Raw genomic sequence first — 24,397 nt, 5'->3', positions numbered from 1 at the left:
TCTGTTTGTAGTGGCAACAATGATGTCACAGAGTAGGAGGCCTTAATCCTTAAATACAAGAAACACACAAGCGGAGGACGTGGTGTGGCTTGGCCATTTCTTGTTTCATTCAATCATTTCCCAACTGTCTATTCTGAGAGAGGCGTAACAGTCATGAATGGTGAAATGTAAATGCTTTATAATTCCCTTCACTGCTCTGTGTGGCAGCAATTTATGTTTAGATCCCTGAAAGCACTTCATTGAAGAAAAACTAAGACTCTTCAGAATTGGTCATGCAGCTCTTCTAAGTTCTGCTAAAAATGCTAAGAACAAAGTTATGTGTTGGGTGCTAAGTACCGGGCATTTTAAGTCTTGCATTATTAGACTGCTGAAAAAATGCACATGAGGGGTCATCACCACTTTAATAAATATGTATGCAGGTCTGTGGCCATTCCTCTTCTTCTCCTACAATAACGCAGAGACTTTTTCTCCTGTTATTTGACACAGAGAAAAATTCACTTTCAGAGTTTGTCCAAGAGGAATTTCTGACGTTTCGAAAGGACTGCATTGTAAAGTGGTTTCAATCTGCAAAGCAGACCTAAGAGCATGAGTTATGGCTGGGAGAGTCCTGAGTTCAGAAGGAATGGTGAAGTTCCAGCGTGATTCACTTCCTGCCATCATTTTTAATCTCTTAAGAAAAATACACGATAGGGGAAGACCACTTATATATACAGCTAATAAAACCTCTTTAAAAGCTCTGAGGTGTCAGACTTAGTAAATATGCAAAACTGGATTTGCACCAAATTTGTTTCCGGGACATTGTTTCAGACTTCCTACCAGTAAGCGGGCATCTGAGAGCAGGCTTGTGAATTCTCAGCTCCTGACAGCCTCTCTGCTCACTCCTGACTGACTGATGGAGGCTGGCCTGTCCCCACAGAGTGCATCAGATCTCCCTTTAAACAACTCAGCTTGCTTAGCCAATAGATGGGAAATTCTCCTTCACACACCCAAATCCCATTGATAGTTTCCTAAGAGAAGGGAAGTAATACTTAATTGGGAATTACAGCTTCATGGACACAATGATTTTAAATAATAAAAAGATCATTGTTCCACTCCCACTTATGAGTAAGAACATGCAGTGTTTGGTTTTCTGTTGTTGTGTTAGTTTGCTGAGAATGAAGGTTTCCAGCTTCATCCATGTCCCTGCAAACAACATGAACTCATCCTTTTTTATGGCTGCATAGTATTCCATCGTGTATATGTGCTACATTTTCTTTATCCAGTCTATCATTGATGGGCATTTGGGTTGGTCCCAAGTCTTTGCTTTTGTGAACAGTGTTGCAATAAACATATGTGTACATGTATCTTTATAGTAGAATTTTGGGTATATGTCCAGTAATGGGATTGCTGGGTCAAATAGTATTTCTGGTTCTAGATCCTTGAGGAATCGCCACACTATCTTCCACAATGGTTGAACTAATTTACACTCCCACCAACAGTGTAAACAAGGAGGGGAACATCACACACTGGGGCCTATCGGGGGGTGGGGGGCTAGGGGAGGGATAGCATTAGGAGAAATACCTAATGTAGATGACTAGTTGATGGGTACAGCAAATCACCACGGCACATATATACCTATGTAACAAACCTGCACGTTCTGCACATGTATCCCAGAACTTAAAGTGTAATAAATAAATAAATAAATAAATAAAGGCTATGAGACATTGAACACATTCATCCAGTTGAAGGCACTGAACTAGTTGTGATGCAGAAGAACCTCCATTTAATCCTATAAAATCACTCTGAGGAAGGCATTAAGTTGAGTTTAGAGACGAATCAACAATTGGAAGGTTAAGTAAGTTGCCTGAGCCACATGGCTAGTAAATGGTGGGCTAAGGCTTCAACTGTGAGTGGATTTGACTGGAAGTCTACCTCATTCCATGGCACACATTATGTTTCAAGGAATTTAAATTTGGAATTCTTTCATGTTTTATATAATTTAAATATTGTAAGCCAACAAAACTGTGCCAGAAAAGTCAGTTGTTTGTTATATCATGTTCTTTAGATATTTAATCAAATTCACATTTATTTATAATCACATATGTAGGAAAAATTTATGTACATGTGTCAATAAAATAATCCTTTAAAAGTTGTCTAATCGTAGCCTCTTATGACTGATACACAAACACACACACACAATACAGATTGATTATATTTCAGTCTCATCTGTGAAAATAACTATTAATGAATTACATTAGAGACATCTTTACTTTGAAACTGGATAACGTCCTACATATTTTCTTAATGATATCAAATTTTACAATGGTTGTAATTTCAATTTAGTGACCACAGAAAATAGAAATGGAAAAAATAAAATTCTGCTAAATCCAAATTCAGATTTAAATACAGTTTTAAAATATTGTGGCTGCTCAGAAATATCAGGTGACTGGTAGAATGCTAAGTCTGTGACTCAGAGGAAGTTATGTGTAAATTTACAGAGCAAGTCAGTAGCCTGAATCCAGGACTCCTCATTTAGAGCCATAGATGCCACTACTCAGACAAAAATTCTACATTTTGCTTTGGATCCAGAAAGATGAAAGAGAGTAAAAGTAAATAGAAAATCCATATGGAAAAATAGTAGGGCTGTTGTATTTTGTACAGATATCCACTGTAGTTCTTATCATATTGTAGAGCATTTATTTGCATCTTTCTCTTTCACTAGGCTTAGAATTCCTATTAAGTAGGAATCATCTTTTTAATCTTTGAATCTGTAGAGTCCACTTTAATAGTGATGGATGAAGGGAAAGAAAGAAAGGAGGAAAGGGGATGGAAGGGAAGGAAAGAAAGAAAATTTTGGAAAACCCCAAGATAAATAACTTAAGAGACAAAAGAAACAGGGGAGCAGAAGATTTTGATTTGAGTGACATAAAACCATTTCATTACTTGGACGTGATGAATAAAAATATATATGAGAATGTTATTTTTTAAAGTGTGCATATATAACCTTACTAGAAAATAAGATCTGTCTAAAACAGCATTTCATTCAAATTTGGGTTATGGTTATTTATCTAATGATGTCAAACGTACACAATTTTTTAAAATGATCTATATAGAGATTTCTTTCCAGTCAAAATAGAAGTATCTTGTACAGAAAGCAGAACTTTCTAAGTTTAGACTCATGTCCATGCATGACACATAAATGTTTCATTATTAGGGTAGCAACTGACTGATTTGTAGACTCAATGGTTTATTGATATGAAAGCAAAATCATACTACTTAGACATTCTAAAAATTTACATAGACAAAGGCATCTGTTATTAGGTTATTCTAAATTAGGAATAACTACCTAAAAATAATTTCCTTCCCCCAAATATAAGTGATGTTCACAAAATAGAAACTTCAGATAAGCATTCTAGTTAATTTCATCAGTTAGCTGCCATTTAAATATCTGAAAGTTAAGCAGTTATGTAATATAACCTGTAGGACTACATGGTGCATAAGAAATGCAAATATTGTTTATGATAAAAACTGAGAAAAGGCAACATCATTGCATACTGCTAAATTTAATTTCCTGTGTTGCCTTTGGTATGTACTAAAAGTTCCTTTGTCTTGATCTTCTAAGCAATTATACCAAATATGTGTTTACAAACAAATAAAAATGATATAAAAAGAATCAAAACAGATTATGTAGTGAGATTTGCTTAAAATTCAGTATTCTAATTAAAAATAGAAAATATTTATTTGTCTTTTTGATGTAGAGCTATGAATACATAAAAATCCAGCCAGTTTACTGGGAGATGAATAACTGATTTTCTAGGACAGTTTTTCCCTCATAAGAGACTCATTATAAGTTTTTGTTTTTGTTTTTGAGACAGGGTATCATTCTGTCACCCAGGCTGGAGTGAGGTGGCATGAACACTGTAGTCTGGACCTCCCAGGCTCAAGCAATCCTTCTCTCCCTCGTAGCTGGGATCACAGGTGTGTGCCACCATGCCTGGCTAAGCATTATTTTTGTTTAAATAGCAGACTTGTCTAGTGCATTTAAAAGAGGTTTAATTTACAAAATCATGACTTAACAAAACATTTTCACAAACATTATAGTTGCATGTTAAGGCAGACACACGCATGCGTGCACACACACACACTGACAAATAATCAAGCATACAAGCATATTTGGAAGAGAGAAAATAATAAAGCGTTTATAATCTCACTGGGCTATATGGTAATATTCACAGTATTTCAACCTTCCCCTAGCTGTTAAAGAAAGTCGTTTTGATGAAAATGTTCATAATAAGAATCATAATAATTATAATCATAGATGAAAATGTAGTGCTTACTTGTACCTGCCCTGTTCAATGCTTTCCCTGCATTATCTCATTTAATCCTATCAACCGCCCTGTAAAAGACTATTGTTATCTTCATCTCAGAAACGAGAATCTTGAAATGCGGAAAGGCTAGGTAACCTGCCCAAGACCTCACAGCTTGAAGGAAGCACCTGGAATGTAAATATAGGTGGTGTGACACAACACCCCATGCTTGAACCCACATGCTTTACTACCTCTCATCATTTCCAACCATAATGAGCTTTTAAATACATAAATCTTATGTCACTAAGTGACTTGAAACCTAGTAGTGACTTCCATCTCACTCAGAATAAATTTCAAAAGACTCGCCCCTTCCTTCAAGGTCTACATCACCTGCTCCCTGATCCCTTTCTTCGTTAACCAACTACCACCTTTGTCTTCCCTCACAGTGTTCCAGACACACTGGCCTTGGTGCTCCTCTAAGACACTGAGCTTGGTTTCGCACTGGCTATCCTCTGCCAAGAGTGCTCTTCTTCAGACTTCCAGATCCTGTACTCCCTCCCTTCTTTAAAGAGCCTGCTCAAATGTCAACTCTTCGAAGAGGCCTTCCCTCATCACCTTGACTAAAATAAAGCTCACCTGCCCCTTACTCTCACTGTCTGTCCCTTTAACTTACTTAACATTTTATAGAACTTATCGCTATCTTAAATAATGGTGCACAATTATTATTATTCACTCCCTTGTTTAATGTCTGCTTCAGCGTGGGCAGAACTTTATTGCTATTGTTCACCTCTGTATCGCCAGTGCCAGGAATGGCAGCTGGCAAAAAGCATATGCTCCAAAGGTTTGTGTGGAATGAATTAATAAAAAATTAGGTATATGTACATTTTTAATATAGAACATTTGTAAAATTAAACACACTACCATCAATGGATAGGCAAGAGTAATAAGTAATAGAGGTAAAAACAAAAGTAAAAGTGGTACTGTGATGTTTAATGACTTCTCACATGTAGTATTGAGTGGTACATATCTATGCAAGTATCTATGCATGTAACACAAGAACAACTCGACAACAATCATGAAAATCATATATGAATGCTTCTGGACTCCTGGCTATTGACAGGAAAGCATCTAGTTTAACTTCCACTTGGAGGGCACAAAGCATATTGTGGGAAGTTCATAGTTTTAGGTGCCAAACAGGTATAGGATGACAAGTATAGCATGGAATGGCGTAAAGAGGTCTATGTGTGAGTTAAAATAACAGCAAAGAGGAGGACATTTTGGTGCAAGTCCTCAATCCTGTATCCCTGAAACTCTGTTAAATTTTAATATAACCCCAGAGATGTGGTCAGCCCTGAAACCCCCCTAGAAATACCTTAATTGTCCTATGTTTCACCCGTATCTCAGACTTTCTCTTGAAAAGACTCTCTCCCTATTTTGAACCTGAAAAGGACCCAACTCATGCATGATCATTCCTATAAACTGATCGAGAGCCAAGTAGGCACCTCAGGAGTTAAGCTGAAGTAAATCCCCAAGGCTTAGTGTCAGTACTTTAGTTCCGGGGAGAAACCTGGACAATCTAGAGATTCAGGAGGAAGCAGCAAGTGGAGAGGTCCACTCAGTGGCAGAGTCTGTTTAATGGCGGGTGTACATATGTTGGGTGGGACTTCTGTTTAAATTTAGACTAGACTGTGTAATATTACATTTTCCAAAGAACACAAAGAAAAGGTCTGTTTATTAACTTGAATGAGAGAAGTGTCTTAAAGACACGCGAAGCATATTAATAAAGATAAGTGGAAAAAGGAATATATTTCTTTTTGTTCTTTCACACTCATGAGGACATTAAACAGAGTTTGCACACAGATATAATTATGGATACAGGAAATACAGACATAATGAAAGGGGATAGATTTTTATTAAAATGAGTATATTTTAAGCAAGTCAAAATGTTGCTGTTATGACTGATGATATACTGATTGTATTAATACCATTATAAGTATGAAATAGCATATAGAGAAAAACGAAATTTTAAAATAAAACAAAAAACTTTGCATTGGGCTGAGACTGCATATATTGTGTTTTATGGCTGAGTAGGACATTTTCTTTAACAAATATACTGATTAACTTCTTCAAATAGAAATCTAATAAGGAAAAAGCATTGTTAAAAAATATAAAAAGAGTAAACGAAGTATCAGTTAAAAGTGTGATGAATTAATTAAGTCAGTAAGAAAACTAGTTTCTCTAGTATATGGTATGTAGGATTAATATTTTCTTAAGCATAGCTAATAATAATTTTTAAATAAGAGATACATCCAACTTACTACTGATTTATCAGGATAGACCCCCGCTCTTAGCAGAGATGCCTTCCAGCTGTCGACATCCTCCTGGGAATCACATGCCAGCTCAAGGAAGCGATAGTCTTTGTATACATTCCTGGAGTTAAAAAAAAAATCATGCTTTTAGTTTGAACCAAATTCAAAGTCATTTTATGTTGCTGTAGACGATGATGATATAAGTGACAATCCAAACGGACAGTTTCTGACAGTCACTGGAGGAAAACAAAAACAACTCTTACTTTAAAATAGTTAGTGAATTTCTACATGTATTTACAATATAATTTTTTTTAAAAATCACATTACAAAGCTCAGAGTTATCTGTACTGCTACAAAATTAAAAAGTAAATACAAATGTATTAAATATTTTACACTGGGTGTGAACTGATTGGAACTTGTGCTGTGGGGAAGGAATTGCTATCGCTCAGCAGCTAGATCAATTCTCTGAAGATATTTTACGAGTCTAAATGACTAAATAGCTCATAAAACTTTAAGATGCATGGCAATAATCTTATAAACCTAAAAGACAATGCCAGATGCAAAACAGAAATGCTCATTAAATTGTGAAAAGGAAAGACTAATAACTAGTGTTTAATAGGGTGAGGTGCCAGTGAAGTGCATATTTATAACTGGGACAGTATTTTCCCTTTACATTTCTTTTCCTGATAATACATAAAATGCAATATATGCCCATTTTTAAATATTTGGAAAGTAGAGAAAAGAATTAAAATGGTAACAATTATCCAGTTTCCACAGCCTAGAGATAACCTTCTTTTCTTTTTTTAATTTAAGATTATTATTATTATTATTATACTTTAAGTTCTAGGGTACATGTGCACAATGTGCAGGTTTGTTACATAGGTACACATATGCCATGTTGGTTTGCTGCACCCATTAACTCGTCATTTACATTAGGTATTTCTCCTCATGCTATCCCTCCCCCAGCCCCCACCTTATGACAGGCCCTGGTGTGTGATGTTCCCCGCCCTGTGTCCAAGTATTCCATTGATCAGTTCCCACCTATGAGTGAGAACATGCGGTGTTTGGTTTTCTGTCCTTGTGATAATTTGCTCAGATTGATGGTTTCCAGCTTCATCCATGTCCTTGCAAATGACATGAACTCATCCTTTTTTATGGCTGCATAGTATTCTATGGTGTATATGTGCCACATTTTCTTAATCCAATCTGTCACTGATGGACATTTGGGTTGGTTCCAAGTCTTTGCTATTCTGAACAGTGCTGCAATAAACATATGTGTGCATGTGTCTTTATAGCAGCATGATTTATAATCCTTTGGGTATATACCCAGTAATGGGATGGCTGGGTCAAATGGTATTTCTAGTTCTAGATCCTTGAGGAATCGCCATACTGTCTTCCACAATGGTTGAACTAGTTTACACTCCCACCAAGGGTGTAAAAGCATTCCTATTTCTCCACAACCTCTCCAGTATCTGTTGTTTCCTGACTTTATTGATCGCCATTCTAACTGGTGTGAGGTGGTATCTCATTGTGGTTTTGATTTGCATTGCCTCATGACCAGTGATGACGAGCATTTTTTTCATGTGTCTGCATAAATGTCTTCTTTTGAGAAAGATCTGTTCATATGCTTTGCCCACTTTTTGATGGGGTTGTTTTTTTCTTAAACTTGTTTAAGTTCTTTGTAGATTCTGGATATTAGCCCTTTGCCAGACGGGTAGATTGCAAAATTTTTCTCCCATTCTGTAGGTTGCCTGTTCAGTATGATGGTAGTTTCTTTTGTAGTACAGAAGCTCTTTAGTTTAATTAGATCCCATTTGTCAATTTTGACTTTTGTGACCATTGCTTTTGGTGTTTTAGTCATGAAGCCCTTACCTATGCCTATGTCCTGAATGGTATTGCCTAGGTTTTCTTTTAGGGTTTTTATGGTTTTAGGTCTAACATTTAAGTATTTAATCCATTTTGAATTAAGTTTTGTATAAGGTATAAGGAAGGGATCCAGTTTCAGCTTTCCACATATGGCTAGCCAGTTTTCCCAGCACCATTTATTAAATAGGGCGTACCTTCCACATTGCTTGTTTTGGTCAGGTTTGTCGAAGATCAAGTGGTTGTAGATGTGCCGTGTTATTACTGAGGTCTCTGTTCTGTTCCATTGGTCTATATATCTGTTTGGTACCAGTACCATGCTGTTTCGGTTACTGTAGTCTTGTAGTATAGTTTGAAGTCAGGTAGCGTGATGCCTCTAGCTTTGTTCTTTTGGCATAGGATTGTCTTGGCGATGAGGGGTCTTTTTTGGTTCCATATGAACTTTAAAGTGTTTTTCTCCAATTCTGTGAAGAAAGTCATTGGTAGCTTGATGGGGATGGCATTGAATCTATAAATTATCTTGGGCAGCATGGCCATTTTCATAATATTGATTCTCCCTATCCATGAGCATGGAATGTTCTTCCATTTGTTTGTGTCCTCTTTTATTTTGTTGAGCAGTGGTTTGTAGTTCTCTTTGAAGAGGTCCTTCACATCCCTTGTAAGTTGGATTCCTAGGTATTTTATTCTCTTTGAAGTAATTGTGAATGGGAGTTCCCTCTTGATTTGGCTCTCTGTTTGTTTGTTCTTGGTGTATAGGTATGCTTGTGATTGATTTTGTATCCTGAGACTTTGCTGAAGCTGCTTATCAGCTTAAGGAGATTTTGGGCTGAGATGATGGGGTTTTCTGAATATACAATCATGTCATCTACAAACAGGGACAATTTGACCTCCTCTTTTCCTAACTGAATACCCTTTATTTCCTTCTCTTGCCTGATTGCCCTAGCCAGAACTTCCAACACTATGTTGAATAGGAGTGGTGAGAGAGGGCATCCCTGTCTTCTGCCAGTTTTCAAAGGGAATGCTTCTAGTTTTTGCCCATTCACTATGATACTGGCTGTGGGTTTGTCATAAATAGCTCTTACTATTTTGAGATACGTACCATCAATACCTAGTTAATTGAGAATTTTTAGCATGAAGGGCTGTTGAATTTTGTCAAAGGCCTTTTCTACATCTATTGAGATAATCATGTGTTTTTTGTCTTTGGTTCTGTTTTTATGACGAATTATGTTTCTGATTTGTGTGTGCTGAACCGGCCTTGCATCCCACGGTGAAGCTGACTTGATTGTGGTGAATAAGCTTTTTGATGTGCTGCTGGATTTGGTTTGCCAGTATTTTATTGAGGATTTTCACATCGATGTTCATCAGGGATATTGGTCTAAAATTCTCCTTTTGTTGTTGTGCCTCTGCCAGGCTTTGGTATAAAGATGATGCTGGACTCATAAAATGAGTTTGGGAGGATTCCCTCTTTTTCTATTGATTGGAATAGTTTCAGAAAGAATGGTACCAGCTCCTATTTGTACCTCTGGTAGAATTCGGTTATGAATCCGTCTGGTTCTGGACTTTTTTTTATAGTTGGCAGGCTATTGATTATTACCTCAATTTCAGAGTCTGTTATTGGTCTATTCAGAGATTCAACTTCTTCCTGGTTTAGTCTTAGGAGGGTGTATGTGTTCAGGAATTTATCCATTTTTTCTAGATTTTTTAGTTTATTTGCATAGAGGTGTTTAAAGTATTCTCTGATGGTACTTTGTATTTCTGTGGGTCAGTGGTGATATCTCCTTTGTCATTTTTTATTGTGTCTATTTGATTCTTCTCTCTTTTCTTCTTTATTAGTCTTACTAGTGGTCTATTAATTTTGTTGATCTTTTCAAAAAACCAGCTCCTGGATTCATTGATTTTTTTGAAGGGTATTTTGTGTCTCTATCTCCTTCAGTTCTGCTCTGATCTTAGTTATTTCTTGCCTTCTGCTAGCTTTTGAATTTCTTTGCTTTTGCTTCTCTAGTTCTTTTAATTGTGATGTTAGGGTGTCAATTTTAGATCTTTTCTGCTTTCTCTTGTGGGCATTTAGTGCTACAAATTTCCCTCTACACACTCCCTTAAATGTGTCCCAGAGATTCTGGTACATTTTGTCTTTGGTCTCATTGGTTTCAAAGAATATCTTTATTTCTGCTTTCATTTTGTTATTTACACAGTAGTCATTCAGGAGCAGGTTGTTCAGTTCAAGTAGTTGTGTGGTTTTCAGTGAGTTTCTAAATCCTGAATTCTAGTTTGATTGCACTGCGGTCTGAGAGACATTTTGTTGTGATTTCTGTTCTTTTACATTTGCTAAGGAGTGCCTTGCTTCCAACCATGTGGTCAATTTTGGAATAAGTGTGATGTGGTGATGAGAAGAATGTATATTCTGCTGATTTGGGGTGGAGAGTTCTGTAGATGTCTATTAGGTCCACTTGGTGCAGAGCTGAGTTCAAGTCCTGGATATCCTTGTTAACCTTCTGTCTCATTGATCTGTCTAACATTGACGGTGGGGTGTTAAAGTCTCCCATTATTATTGTGTAGTAGTCTAAGTCTCTTTGTAGGTCTCTAAGGACTTGCTTTACAAATCTGGGTGCTCCTGTATTGGGTGCATATATATTTAGGATAGTTAGCTCTACTTGTTGAATTGAACCCTTTACTATTATGTAACAGCCTTCTTTGTCTCTTTTGATCTTTGTTGGTTTAAAGTCTGTTTTATCAGAGACTAGGATTGCAACTCCTGCTTTTTTTGGCTTTCCATTTGCCTGGTAGATCTTCCTCCATCCTTTTATTTTGAGCCTATGTGTGTCTCTGCACATGAGATTGGTCTCCTGCATACAGCACATTGATGGGTCTTGACTCTTTATCCAATTTGCCAGGCTGTGTCTTTTAGTTGGGGCATTTAGACCATTTACATTTAAGGTTAATATTGTTATGTGTGACTCTGATCCTGACATTATGATGTTAGCTGGTTATTTTGCCAGTTAGTTGATGCAGTTTCTTCCTAGCATCAGTGGTCTTTACAATTTGGCATGTTTTTGCAGTGTCTGGTACTGGTTGTTCCTTTCCATGTTTAGCACTTCCTTCAGGAGCTCTTGTAAGGCAGGCCTGGTGGTGACAAAATCTGTCAGCATTTGCTTGTCTGTAAAGGATTTTATTTCTCCTTCACTTATGAATCTTAGTTTGGCTGGATATTAAATTCTTGGTTGAAAATTCTTTTCTTTAAGAATGTTGAATATTGGCCCCCGCTTTCTTCTGGCTTGTAGGGTTTCTACTGAGAGATCCGCTGTTAGTCTGATGGGCTTCCCTTTGTGGGTAACCTGACCTTTCTCTCTGGCTGCCCTTAATATTTTTTCCTTTTTTTCAACCTTGGTGAATCTGACAATTATGTGTCTTGGGCTTGCTCTTCTCGAGGAATATCTTTGTGGTGTTCTCTGTATTTCCTGAATTTGAATGTTGGCTTGCCTCGCTAGCTGGGGAAGTTCTCCTGGATAATATCCTGAAGAATGTTTTCCAACCTGGTTCCATTCTCCCCGTCACTTTCAGGGACACCAATCAAACGTATATTTGGTCTTTTCACATAGTCCTATATTTCTTGGAGGCTTTGTTCATTTCTTTTTACTCTTTTTCTCTAAAGTTCTCTTGTCGCTTTATTTCTTTAATTTGATCATCCATCACTAATACCCTTTCTTCCACTTTATTGAATTGGCTACTAAAGATTGTGCATGTATCACGTGGCTCTTGTGCCATGGTTTTCAGCTCCATCAGATCATTTAAGGTCTCCTCTACACTGTTTATTCTAGTTAGTCATTCGTCTAACCTTTTTTCAAGGTTTTTAGCTTCCTTGCAATGGGTTAGAACATGCTCCTTTTGCTCGGAGAAGTTTGTTATTACCGACTTTCTGAAGCCTACTTCTGTCAACCCATCAAAGTCATTCTCTGTCCAGCTCTGTTCCGTTGCTGGCGATGAGCTGTGATCCTTTGGAGGAGAAAAGGCACTCAGTTTTTTAGAATTTTCAACTTTTCTGCTCTGGTTTCTCCCGAGCTTTGTGGTTTTATCTCCCTTTGGTCTTTGATGTTGGTAACCTAAAGATGGGGTTTGGGTGTAGATGTCCTTTTTGTTGATGTTGATGCTATTCCTTTCTGTTTGTTAGTTTTCCTTCTAACAGTCAGGTCCCTCAGCTGCCGGTCTGCTGGAGTTTGCTGGAGGTCCACTCCAGACCCTGTTTGCCTGGGTATCACTGGTGGAGGCTGCAGAACAGCAAATATTGCTGCCCGATCCTTCCTCTGGAATCTTCATCCCAGAGGGGCACCTGCCTGTATGAAGTGTCAGTCGGCCACTACTGGGAGGTGTATCCCAGTTAGGCTACATGGGGGTCAGGGACCCACTTGAGGAGGCAGTCTGTCCATTCTCAGAGCTGAAATGCTTTGCTGGGAGAACCACTGCTCTCTTCAGAGCTGTCAGACAGGGACATTTAAGTCTGCAGAAGTTTCTGTTGCCTTTTGTTCAGCTATGCCCTGTCCCCAGAGGTGGAGTCAATGGAGGTAGCAGGCCTTGCTGAGCTGTGGTTGGCTGCGCCTAGTTCGAGCTTCCCAGCTGCTTTGTTTATCTACTCAAGCCTCAGCAATGGGGGACGCCCCTCCCCCTGCCAGGCTGCTGCCTGGCGAGTTGATTTCAGACTGCTGTGCTAGCCGTGAGCAAGGTTCTGTGGGTGTGGGACCCGCTGAGCCAGGTGCAGGATATAATCTCCTGGTGTGCCATTTGCTAAGACCATTGGAAAAGCACAGTATTTAGGCAGGAATGTCCCATTTTTCCAGGTACAGTCTGTCACGCTTTCTCTTGGCTAGGAAAGGGAAATCCGCCAACCCCAGGTGAGGCAGTGCCCTGCCCTGCTTCGGCTCGCCCGCCGTGGGCTGCACCCACTGTCCAACCAGTCCCAGTGAGATGAACCAGGTACCTCAGTTGGAAATGCAGAAATCACCCGTCTTCTGCGTCAATCATGCTGGGAGCTGTAGACCAGAGCTGTTATTATTCGGCCATCTTGGAACAGGACCATAACCTTATTTTCTTATACCCTTTCGTTGTACCTATTTTTCAGATAGTTGAGGTTCTATTTCTCTCCCTCCCACCCTCCATTCCTCTCTCGTTCTCTATTATCTTGTGTCATGCTTTTTCACTTACTGTTATATCATGGTCATTTACTTATATCATTAAATTTTTATAAATATTAGATTATAGTAGCATAATATTCATTCATATAAAGGTATGATGATTTAACCTTCTCCTAATATTAGATAATTAAATACTTTTCCTTTTTGGTTTGCTGTCATAAATAATACTTAAATATTTTCATCCATGAGCATTTGTCACATTTATGACTATTATTTCCTGAAGATGGATTCCTATAAAAAGAGTTACTGGATCTAAAGTTTTTTGTTTTTGTTTTTTGTTAGAGACGGGATATCTCTCTGTTGGCTGAGCTGGAGTACAGTGGCACAGTCATAGCTCACTGTAGCCTCAAACTCCTGGGCTCAAGTGATCCTTCCACCTCAGCCTCCCATGTAGCTGGGACTACAGGCACATGCCACCACACCCAACTAATTTTTCTACTTTTAGTAGAGACAAGGTCTCACTGTGTTGCCCAAGCTGGTGATGAACTCCTGGAATCAAGCTATCCTCCTGCCCCGACCTCCTAAAGTGCTGGAATTACAGGAGTGACCCACCATTCCCAGTCTAAAGTTATGATCATTCTTAAAAAGAAACTCCCAATTACCTTTCCAGAAAAGATAGTCCAATTTAGACACACTAGCAGTATACAAGATTAACAAGCTTTCTTCTCCCTTATTCTCTCCCAAGGTTTGCTCAGTTATGCCTAAGAGCCTCCATCTCCACCTAAACTCAGAAGGCCCATGTGTTTACATCTGTCTAGACATTCCCCAGAGTCATACTGCCTATTGACTTCTGCTTTTGAGTATTACCAAGGAACCTTGAAGTGAGAAACTGAACAGGTGATTTACAACTTGATCTTCTTCCAATGTTCACATTTTAGTGGTGTAATTCAGATACTTTAGGGGTATTTTGGACGCCTTTCACTCTTTATCACCTGTCTTCTATTTTACTACCTAAAAGTATCCTCTTTAAATTGTTATTATAATCACCTCTCTTTTGGACTATTATTATACAATAGCCTCCTCATTGGTCTCCCAGCATCCCATGGCCTCTTTTAACTTGCTGTCTGATTTTTATAGTTTTATATCTTACATTTAAGTCTTTAATCCATCTTGAGTTAATTTTTTTATATGGTGATAGGTAAATGTCCAGCTTTGTTCTTTTGCATATAACTAGCCAATTATCCCAGTACCATCTATTGAAAAGGGAGTCCTTTCCCCATTGCTTATTTTCGTCAACTTTGTCAAAGATCAGATGGTTGTAGGTGGGGAACTTTAGAAGAAAATCTAGAAAATACCTTCCTGGACTTGATCTTGGCAAGAACTTATGACTAAATACTCAAAAGCAATTACAACAAAAATAAAAATTGACAAGAGGGACCTAATTAAACAAAAGATCTTCTAGACAGCAAAAGAAACTATCAATAGTATAAACAGACAACCTACAGAACGGGAGAAATATTTACAAACTATGCATCTAACAAAGGTCTAATATCCAGAATTTATAAGGAACTTAAATAATTCAGTAAGTGAAAAATAACCCCACTAAAAAGTAGGCAAAGGACATGAACAGACACTTATCAAAAGAAGACATACAAGCAACCAAAAAACATGAAAAAATGCTCAACATTACTAATCATCAGAGTAATGCAAATCAAAACCATGACGAGGCACCATCTCACACCAGTCAGAATGACTACGACTAAAAAGCCAAAAAACAACAGATGTTGGTGAGGCTGAGGAGAAAGGTGAACACTTATATGCTGTTAGTAGGAATGTAAGTTAGTTTAGCCACTGTGGAAAGCAGTTTGTAGATTTCTCAAAGAACTAAAAACAGAACTACCATTTGACCCAGCAATTCCATTACTGGGTATGTATACCCAAAGGAAAAGAAATTGTTCTGCCAAAAAGACATATGTGTCTGTATGCTCATTGCAGCATTCTTCATAATAGCAAAGACATTGAATCAACCTAGGTGTCTGTTAATGGTGGACTGGATAAAGAAAATGTGGTACATATACACGATGGAATACTATGCAACCATAAAAAGAACAAAGTTATGTCCTTTGCAACAACATGGATGGAGCTGGAGGCCATTATCCTAATAATATTAATGCACAAACAGAAAACCAAATACTGCATGTTCTCACTTAAATTGGGAGCTAAACATTGGGTACATATAGATATAAAGTTGGGAACAGTAGACACTGGGGATTACCAGATGGGGAAGGGAAAAGGGAGGAAGGGTTGAAAAACCACCTACTGGATACTATGCTCACCACATGGGTAATGAGATCATTTGTACACCAAACCTCAGCATCATGTGATATACCCATGTAACAAACATGCACATATAAAATAAAATAAAATAAAATAAAATAAGTTGATGTTAAATATATAAGTAAATTTGTTATCTGCACTAAATCCTCATGATCTTCTGAAGACAGACACTCCGATGGCTACCTGCTATTAGGAAAAAGGCCACACTCCCTATTATGGCCCATAAATCCCCCAGGGTCTGGCAGTCATTATGTTCCTCTTCAGTTTCTTTGACACTTTGCTCTTTCTGTGCCAGCCACCTTGGCCTTCTTTAGTTCCTCCAGTGTGTCAGATGTGCCACGCTTACTTCCAGTGCTTTTGAATATGCTGCTCTCTGCCTGCAGCTGTCTTTCCATCTCTCTTTGCACAGTTAATTCCTACTCTTTCTTGGGATTTCAACTCAGTCATCACTTTGTCAGGCATCACTTCCCTGACAGTCCTACCAGGCCAGCTCCTCTGTCATACATTTCTCCCCTTTGTATTATATTTACCTTTCCTTTGTAGCACTCAACACAGTTGTGATTTCAGAAGTATGCATGTGTTTTTCTTTTTATCCTTCTTTCTTTCTTTCTCTTTCTTTCTTTCTTTCCTTCTTTCTTTCTTTTCTTTCTTTCTTTCTTTTTTCTTTCTTTCCTTCCTTCTTTTTTTCTTTCTCTCTTGCTTTTATATTTAGTTATTTATTTTGATTAATGTCTACCTTCTCAACTAGCCCATAAACTCCAACAGAATGAGGAATGTATCATTTTTATATTCAACATTATATCCCCTGGGGATTCTGGGAAGATGATGGCTTAGGAGTGTTCCATTTCCTCTCCACTTCTTACTCACTTCAAACAGGTCCTCTTTTCTCAAGTCAAGCAGATACTGGGAGTGGTACTCAGGTAGACAGGGTGTGAGCAAGACATCTGTTGTTGCACTTTCTAGCTTTAGGACAAGAACCAACAAACATCAGATTCTTGGCTGAGCTGTCTTTGATGACTGCAGGACCTTTGAGTGGGCCTGATCCTCTGGTCCTAAGAAGGTGTGGAGGGGCTAAGTTTTTCTACTTTAATGCAGAAGGCTCCCCGAGTCTCCCATAGCAGTGCCTATTACTGGCCCATGACAATTGAGACATCTGTGCCTCCCACACTTGTGGGATCAGCCCACTTAAAGCATCCAGCAGTTGGACTTGTGCCACAATGAACAAATGAAAATTAAAGGATACCTAAAGAAGCTAACAGTCAGAGAGGGAAAGAATGAGGAAAGCAATTACAGCAGTCCGTCAATGAAGGAGAACCTTTGGGGGAAGCAGAAGACAGAAGAAAATAACGACTTGAAGAGGCACGTGAACAGCATTAAAAAAGACTTCCTAGAACTAAAAAGTCAGTTTTAAATTAAAACACTGAGTAGATAAATAGCAAGAAAGGCTGATCAGTGTTGAGACTAGAATTAGCAGCTTTGAAGATCTAATAGAAGTGGAAAAATATGAAAAGACAGAAATGTTGAGGGTGTGGAGGAAAGACCCAGAACGTCTAACTTGTGAACAACAGGGGCTCCAGAAAACAAGAAGAGGAAGATAGAAGGAGAAAAACAATTATAAAAGACATATTTTCTTAAAAAGAAACTTTCCCTGAGATTTAGAAAGATATAAATATGTACATCAAAAGTACAATCAGGTGGAATTAATGAGAAAAGATACAACTGAGGCATATGAAGTTCTAATAAAAAAGAAGTATAAAAGAAAATGTGAGAAACATACTCCCAGATAAACCTTGTGTGACAGAAGGAACCAAAAGTAAAAATTATTTAGAAAGCAATAAAGATATAAACACTTCTTATCCCAAAGAGCAAAGGCTGTAGGAAAATGTATAACCTTAAATATGCTCATCATTTAGAAAAGAAGGTTGGTATTCATCTAGATAAATTATAAAATGATTTTTAAAAAACAAAATAAACCAACAGAGAGAATTAACACAGATTAAAGCCAAAATTAAGGAAATAGGAAATATAAAAATAACAGAGGTTAAGGACATCCACAAGTATTTTCCCTTTACCAGTAGATAATACACTTACAATCCTAATTAAGGGGGAAAATGAGAAAACAAAAGTATACAAGATTGCAAATGAGAAACAATAGGATAATAACCACAAATATAGAAGAGGTTGAAAAACTTTAAATATTATTTGCAACCCTACGGCAAAAAATTAAGAATCTGGAATAAATTAACAATATCTTTAAAAATACAAATTACCAAAATTAACTCAAGAAGAATTGAAAAATCCAAGTGTTAGTATTTAACAAAACACTACCAAAATTAATAAGTTGCTTTTTTTTTTTTTTGTGATGGAGTTTTACTCTGTTGCCCAGGCTGGAGTGCATGATCTTGGCTCATAGGAGCCTCCGCCTCCCAGGTTCAAACAATTCTCCTGCTTCAGCCTCCCAAGTAGCTGGGATTACAAGAACGCCCCACCAGGCCCAGCTAAGTTTTGCATCTTTAGTCTAGATGGGATTTCACATTGTTGGCTAGGCTAGTCTCGAACTCCTGACCTCAGGTGATCTGCCTGCCTTGGCCTCCCAAAGTGCTAGGATTACAGGTGTGAGCCACTGTGCCCAGCCAAGATGCTATGTTTAAAAGGTTAACATTAACTGCAAGACGAATATATACAAATCAATTGCTTTTCTCAATACTACCAATAACTTGGGAAATGGGAAAAGACTCCATTCACATTAGGAGCAAAGCCTTTAAAATACATAGAAATGAATTTTTTTAACTAAGGAAATGATAATATCTTATTGAATAGCATGAAACAAGACCCTAATAATTGGAAAGGGAGGTGTGGCATCACCAGGATGGTGGAAAAGAAGGTCACCTGCTAATATACCCCTGTACAGTCAGAAGTCTCTTTTGCGAGCCTCAGTGTTCAGGTAGGAGTTTGTGAAACATTGATGAAGACCTAGACAAAAGAGGGTTGTTTTGAGAGTATAGAATGACAGCCAGGTGACTAATCTACCAAGCTTGCTCCCACGTTCAAACCTGGAAATGACCCAGTCGCCCAAGGGGTTTGGCTAGTCCATTTGGTCTTTGAGCCTGCAAGCAAAATCATCTGCCAAGGGATCCAGAAGGAATCACACAACTAGTGCTTTGGTGGAGAGACTTGTCTGAATGCTGGCATCATCTTGGCAGTGAATTGAATGTTGCCCTGTGGCTCTGCTCCAACCCCTCTAATAAATTAAAAAGGATATCTGGATGACTTGATTTGATTACACTATACCCCAAGGTCTCACAAAGTGATCAGCACTAGTACGTATTCAACAGATATTTATTGAGTAATGAATCTCATACCCATAAATATTGACTGTCATCTTTAAAGTATGTTTGCTAATTTTATAACTTAAAAGTGATTCTCCATCAATGCTTTAATACTTTTGCTTACTAAGGACTTTTGAGCATTTTAGTATGTTTATAGAAATGAAGTTGTTTGTTCTGATTTCATTACATATTGTATAAAATATAATACAATATTTGTGTACAGTATTTCAAAGTCTTTTCACTTACTCTTCGCATTTGCCTGACCTATCTTTGTTTCCTTTTTTACTTTTTACCCATTTGTTTTACTTTTTTTAAAGTCCTGTTATAAATGTCAACAGTATAATTGGATTTTGGTTTTAATCCCAATCAGAAAATCATCATCTTTGATTAGGAAAGTTTCAATCGTGTTTATTTCTTGCCATGACTGTATGCTTAGCCTTAGTTTTATCATTTGGAGATACGATTTGCTTTCTTAAAATGCCCTTGACTGTTTCTTTTGTTTTGTTGACAAATAAGCTGACTTTTTGGCTTCTATATTTTTTGGCAGTTATCTTTCAGTTTTTAAAATCATTCTTGAATTCATTTTTGTATATATGTATATGTATGTGTGTGTGTATATATATACACACACACATACACACACACACACACACACAAATTCAGGAATACACAAATAATCTCTGACTTCTTGAAGAATTTGGAAGCTTTTACTTTCTGCCGCTTTCTTCATGACATTTACTAATCTATCTAGAAATACTGACATATTATTTCTGAATTATTTCACATCTTTTCCTTCTTTTAATTGTATTCAATTTTGTTATATTTAAGGATTTATTAGATGGAACTCTACATATTTATCTTGAATAAATATTTATCATCAGGCATCTTCTACCTGGACTTCCCCATTGTAAATTCTTACTTGGATTCATTTTTTGAGTTGGCCTTATAGTTCAAAGCTGCCTGTCTGGATTTCTGGTTGGCACAGTGCCTACATGTCTCAAGTTGATGTAGTAAAGAAATGTAGAGGCTTCTTTGGGTTGTCTTCTTGTTTGACCTCATTTTTCTTAATCAGGGCAAAGCAGGCACTGGTCACTGATAGATTTTCAATCCAGTTCATTCTATGAGTCTTGCAAATATTGACTGACATCTCTACTTTTCTGTGTCTTTGAGGATTCCCATCTTTGTTGTGTATGACTTTTGGGGTATAACGATAAATGATAAATAGAGAAAGGGGAAAGTGAAACTTCTAACTTTTTACTTTTTTTTTTTTTTGAGACAAGGTCTGACTCTGCTGCCCAGGCTGTAGTGCAGTGGTGCGATCTTGGCTCACTGCCACCTCTACCTTCCAGGCTCAAACCATCCTTCCACCTCAGCTTCCCGAGTAGCTGGGACTACAGGCTTGCACCACCATGCCTGGAGAATTTTTGTATTTTTTGTAGAAATGAGGTTTTTTCAGGTTGTCTAGGTTGGTCTCGAACTTGTGAGCTCAAACGATCCTCCTGTGTTCACCTTCCAAAGTGCTGGGATTATAGGTTTGAGCCACTGCGCCTGGCCTAACTTTTTACCATTTTAAAAGAGAAAGAATCTCATTTACTCTTTATAGCAATCCTGTAAAGTTGGTAGTAAAGCTGTTTCACAGATGAGGAAACTGAAATTCAGAGAGATCAGAGGGTGTTCCCAAGATCACATAACTAATAAGTGGCATAATCTGGGTTTACCCCAATCCTTGGTTTATAGCCTCCATAAAACAAACACTTGTTGAGTGAATGAATATGAAAATGGACAAATAAATGAATGAAAACAAAATGGAATAAACTTGGACAGTGCTTATTTTTTAAACCATCTTTTTCATTTTTGACCAGATGCTAAACTTTTTATAGAAAACCTAAGATACTAAAGTTTAAAAGGATAAACCAAAACAAGCAGAATGAGTCATTTCAATTAAAAGAGGGACATATTTAAAAGAAACATATTCTCCAAGCATGAAAGTTTATTGTTGGAAATTTTCAAAAGTTATATCTTTGCTTTAGAGCAGAAAGGGTGATGGATTATCTTGACCGAATCAAAATTCATCAGTTTTTGATTATCTAATTACCTTTCTACCATAGCTTTTAGCTACCAATTAGGTTTCCATTTGGAGGTCTTTCCACTCCACAGTATGAGTTCCTTTACTACGTAAAGGTATGGGGAAGGCAGAGCTGGACAAATGTCATGGGAGCGCGTGGCCAGCTGGAAGGCACAGAAAGTAGAGGGTGCAGACTTTCCACATTCTCTGAATAGATCTGAAGAATTCAGCTTTGGCCCATTCTCACTGACCTTTCTCCAGAGTATTTTCTTTCAGGGGCTCTTCACTGGAAAATCTTAATTTTTTTTTTCCCCCTTAAAGGACAGCCAAATTCTTGAGAGGGAAAATAATTATCTGGTTGAAACATTAGAAGAGGGTCAAAGGCTTCTGGTGGCTTTGGCTGCTTCATTTTTACCCATTTTCGAAGCCTCATCTTAGGCTGTGTCTAGACATCCAAGGAGAGTTGGATACAGGTCTAAAACACTGAATTGAGCTGATTTACTGGAAGTCTCATAAATTCTGTCGATGAAGCTTCCAGGTTCTCACCACATGCTGTAGCTGTATAGATAACCCGCAGCAATTTGTACTGACTGCATTTTTTTGTTTAGTCTATTTCAGCTGCAATCATGCAGATATGAGCTTCTGAATAATTCCACTATTACAACCAAGCTGAACTATGTGTTTTAGTTTAAAGAAATAAGTCACTTCAGTGCTATAAAAGAAGTATGAGAAATTTTATGCCTTAGGTAGAAGGCTTTTAAGCGTTACACTGAAGAGAACAGGACTGCATGATGAGACCATGTTTTGACTATATGTGTAACTTTCATTCACATTTCATAAGAATATCTTTGGGTGTTAAAAATCTGAAGTTTAATTCCCTTACCTAAGACAGCTGTTCAAACATCTGAGCCTAGATAGTGAATGTTGGCAATTATAAACAATGTTTCAAAATCTTTGAACAAATTCCTTTGCACAATTATTGAATCATTTGATAAAAATAAACTTTTAGGAGTGGAATTTCTGGGCCACAAGGTTTGCACCTAGTTAAGGCATTTAATGCAGATTCCCAAACTGGCCTCCAGGGAGGCTGCATGCACAGTCAGCCACATGTATTACACGAGGAGGACAGCTTCCTCATTACCACCTATCATGAACCTTTCTCATGTCTCCTACTCTGAAAGCCCAATCATGATGTCTGGATGTCTGTTTTATTTTACAATTTCTGGTTGCCAGTGAAATGAAATTTTTTTTCATATGCTAATTAGCCATTTTTTGGGAGGGTCTTAAATGTATGTTTCCAACAGATGCATTGCACATTTTTTTTAAATAGTAAACTTGTCTAGTGAATTTAAAATGGGTGTAATTTATGAAACCATGACTTGATAAACATTTTCACAAACCACATATTAGGTTAGTGCAAAAGTAATTGCAGTTTTTGCAAAAACCACAATACTTTTGCACCAACTTAATAGTTGCATGTAAGGAATATACGTGTGTGTGTAAAGTCTTCTATTCTCCAAGCCAACCCTTCAGCCAATATTTTCAAGTGTTTCCCATATGAATAGGTTTCTAGTTAATGCAACATCCTTTTAGCCTTCCTATGCATTTGCTCTGTTTTAAAAGGATTTTCAGAAACTGAGATGTCAGCAGCTGATCACAAATCTCCAGATGCAAGAAAAGATATTGGTGGAGCTTTTGCCTGTTTTCTGGACAATAAATATTTGCTAATGTAAGATGAGTAAAATGTAGGATATATTAAAGACCATGAACACCTGGTCAAATCCATTTTGTGCCATTTATTATCTTATGTGACACTGCATAAGGCAACCTTTCTGAATCTGTTAACCTACCTACAAAATGGTGATGATAATATCAACTTGAGGTTTATTATAATGAAAAATGAGATTATATATGTGAAGAGCTTGCTTAACACAATGCCAAACATAAGGTAAATATATAAGAAAAATATCCAAGATTCAAACATTTTTATCATTTATTATTTCCACTGCCTTTAGGTCCTGTGCACATGGCCTCCTATAAAACCAGGCCTCTCTTATACTGAATGCATATAGTCTTTTTAAAACATAAAAGTAAATTTTATAAAACATAAAAGTAAAAAAGTAAAACATAAAAGTTTGTAAAACATAAAAATAAAAAAGTAAAACATAAAAGTAAAAAGTAAATTTTGTTTAGCATTATTATATTTCATTGTGTTAGTCTGGGCCCTTCCTTCTAGTTTGCTCAGATGTTGAATCCTGATTCTGGCAAAAAATATATTCCTATTTCTTCCTGTTTTACATTATCTGCATATTCAGACTAACATCATAGTCCTATATCATTATCAGTTTTATTAAAACTCCAGTCAAATTACTTTCTTACTCAGACCCTGTATTGCCAAATCATGCAAGAGCAAAACCATACAACTGTGCTGACTGCACTCACTTCAAAGTTATAATTATTAAATGAGCACCCAGCCCTTCCAGACATCCTTGCTATAATTCTGTAGTAAATATGCTTTCTCACTTTACCAGATGATTATTACTACACACATTTTCTTCCCTCAAATCTCTAACATACCCTTCACTCACACTTAATGGAGAATCTTGCTTCATACTTCACAGTGAAAAAATGCATAATCAGATAAGAATAATCCATCTTCTTTCCAAAAAATCCATGAGACTACCTACATTTGCAACCACAGATTCTGCCTTCATCTTGTATAATGGAAGGCCAAACCTTCAACTGAGACATGGGGTCCTATCTCTCCTAAGGTCCGCATGAACTTCCATCCTGTGTTCATTCCTTTTATACAGGTTCTTCCTTTCAACTGCTTGGATCATTCATATCGTATACTAGCATGCCTTAAAAGCAGCCATCTGAAAACAGGTGTGCACACGTGTACATGCACACACTTTCTCTGGACCTTTCTCCACTCCCAGTAACTACTCCATTTCTATTTGCCTTTATAGAAAAACTCCTTGAGTTATCTTGAATTGTTTTTCCATTCTCTCCCTCTTTATTCTTTCCTCAGTCCACCCAAGTGAGGGCTGTAATCTTGCTACTCTATAGATGCAGCTCTCTTCAC

The 24,397-nt window shown here is 37.3% G+C and overlaps 1 protein-coding gene across 9 annotated transcripts in view; it reads right to left on the bottom strand.

Annotated features, from left to right (window-relative positions):
• The window catches only part of LOC105484426 (dynamin 3), a 564,467-nt gene that overhangs the window by 99,120 nt on the left and 440,950 nt on the right, over positions 1–24,397 (bottom strand). For all 9 annotated transcript variants that reach the window (XM_071069595.1, XM_071069603.1, XM_071069594.1 and 6 more), the window contains one exon: positions 6,605–6,716. In XM_071069595.1, the coding sequence (XP_070925696.1) occupies positions 6,605–6,716 (112 nt within the window). The remainder of the gene's footprint in view (positions 1–6,604; positions 6,717–24,397) is intronic.

This window comes from Macaca nemestrina, chromosome 1 (assembly GCF_043159975.1).
Source record: "Macaca nemestrina isolate mMacNem1 chromosome 1, mMacNem.hap1, whole genome shotgun sequence".
NCBI classification, from domain to species: Eukaryota; Metazoa; Chordata; class Mammalia; order Primates; family Cercopithecidae; genus Macaca; species Macaca nemestrina.
The sequence above is the reverse complement of the archived record's forward strand: the minus strand, read 5'-3'. Positions and strand labels throughout refer to the sequence as shown.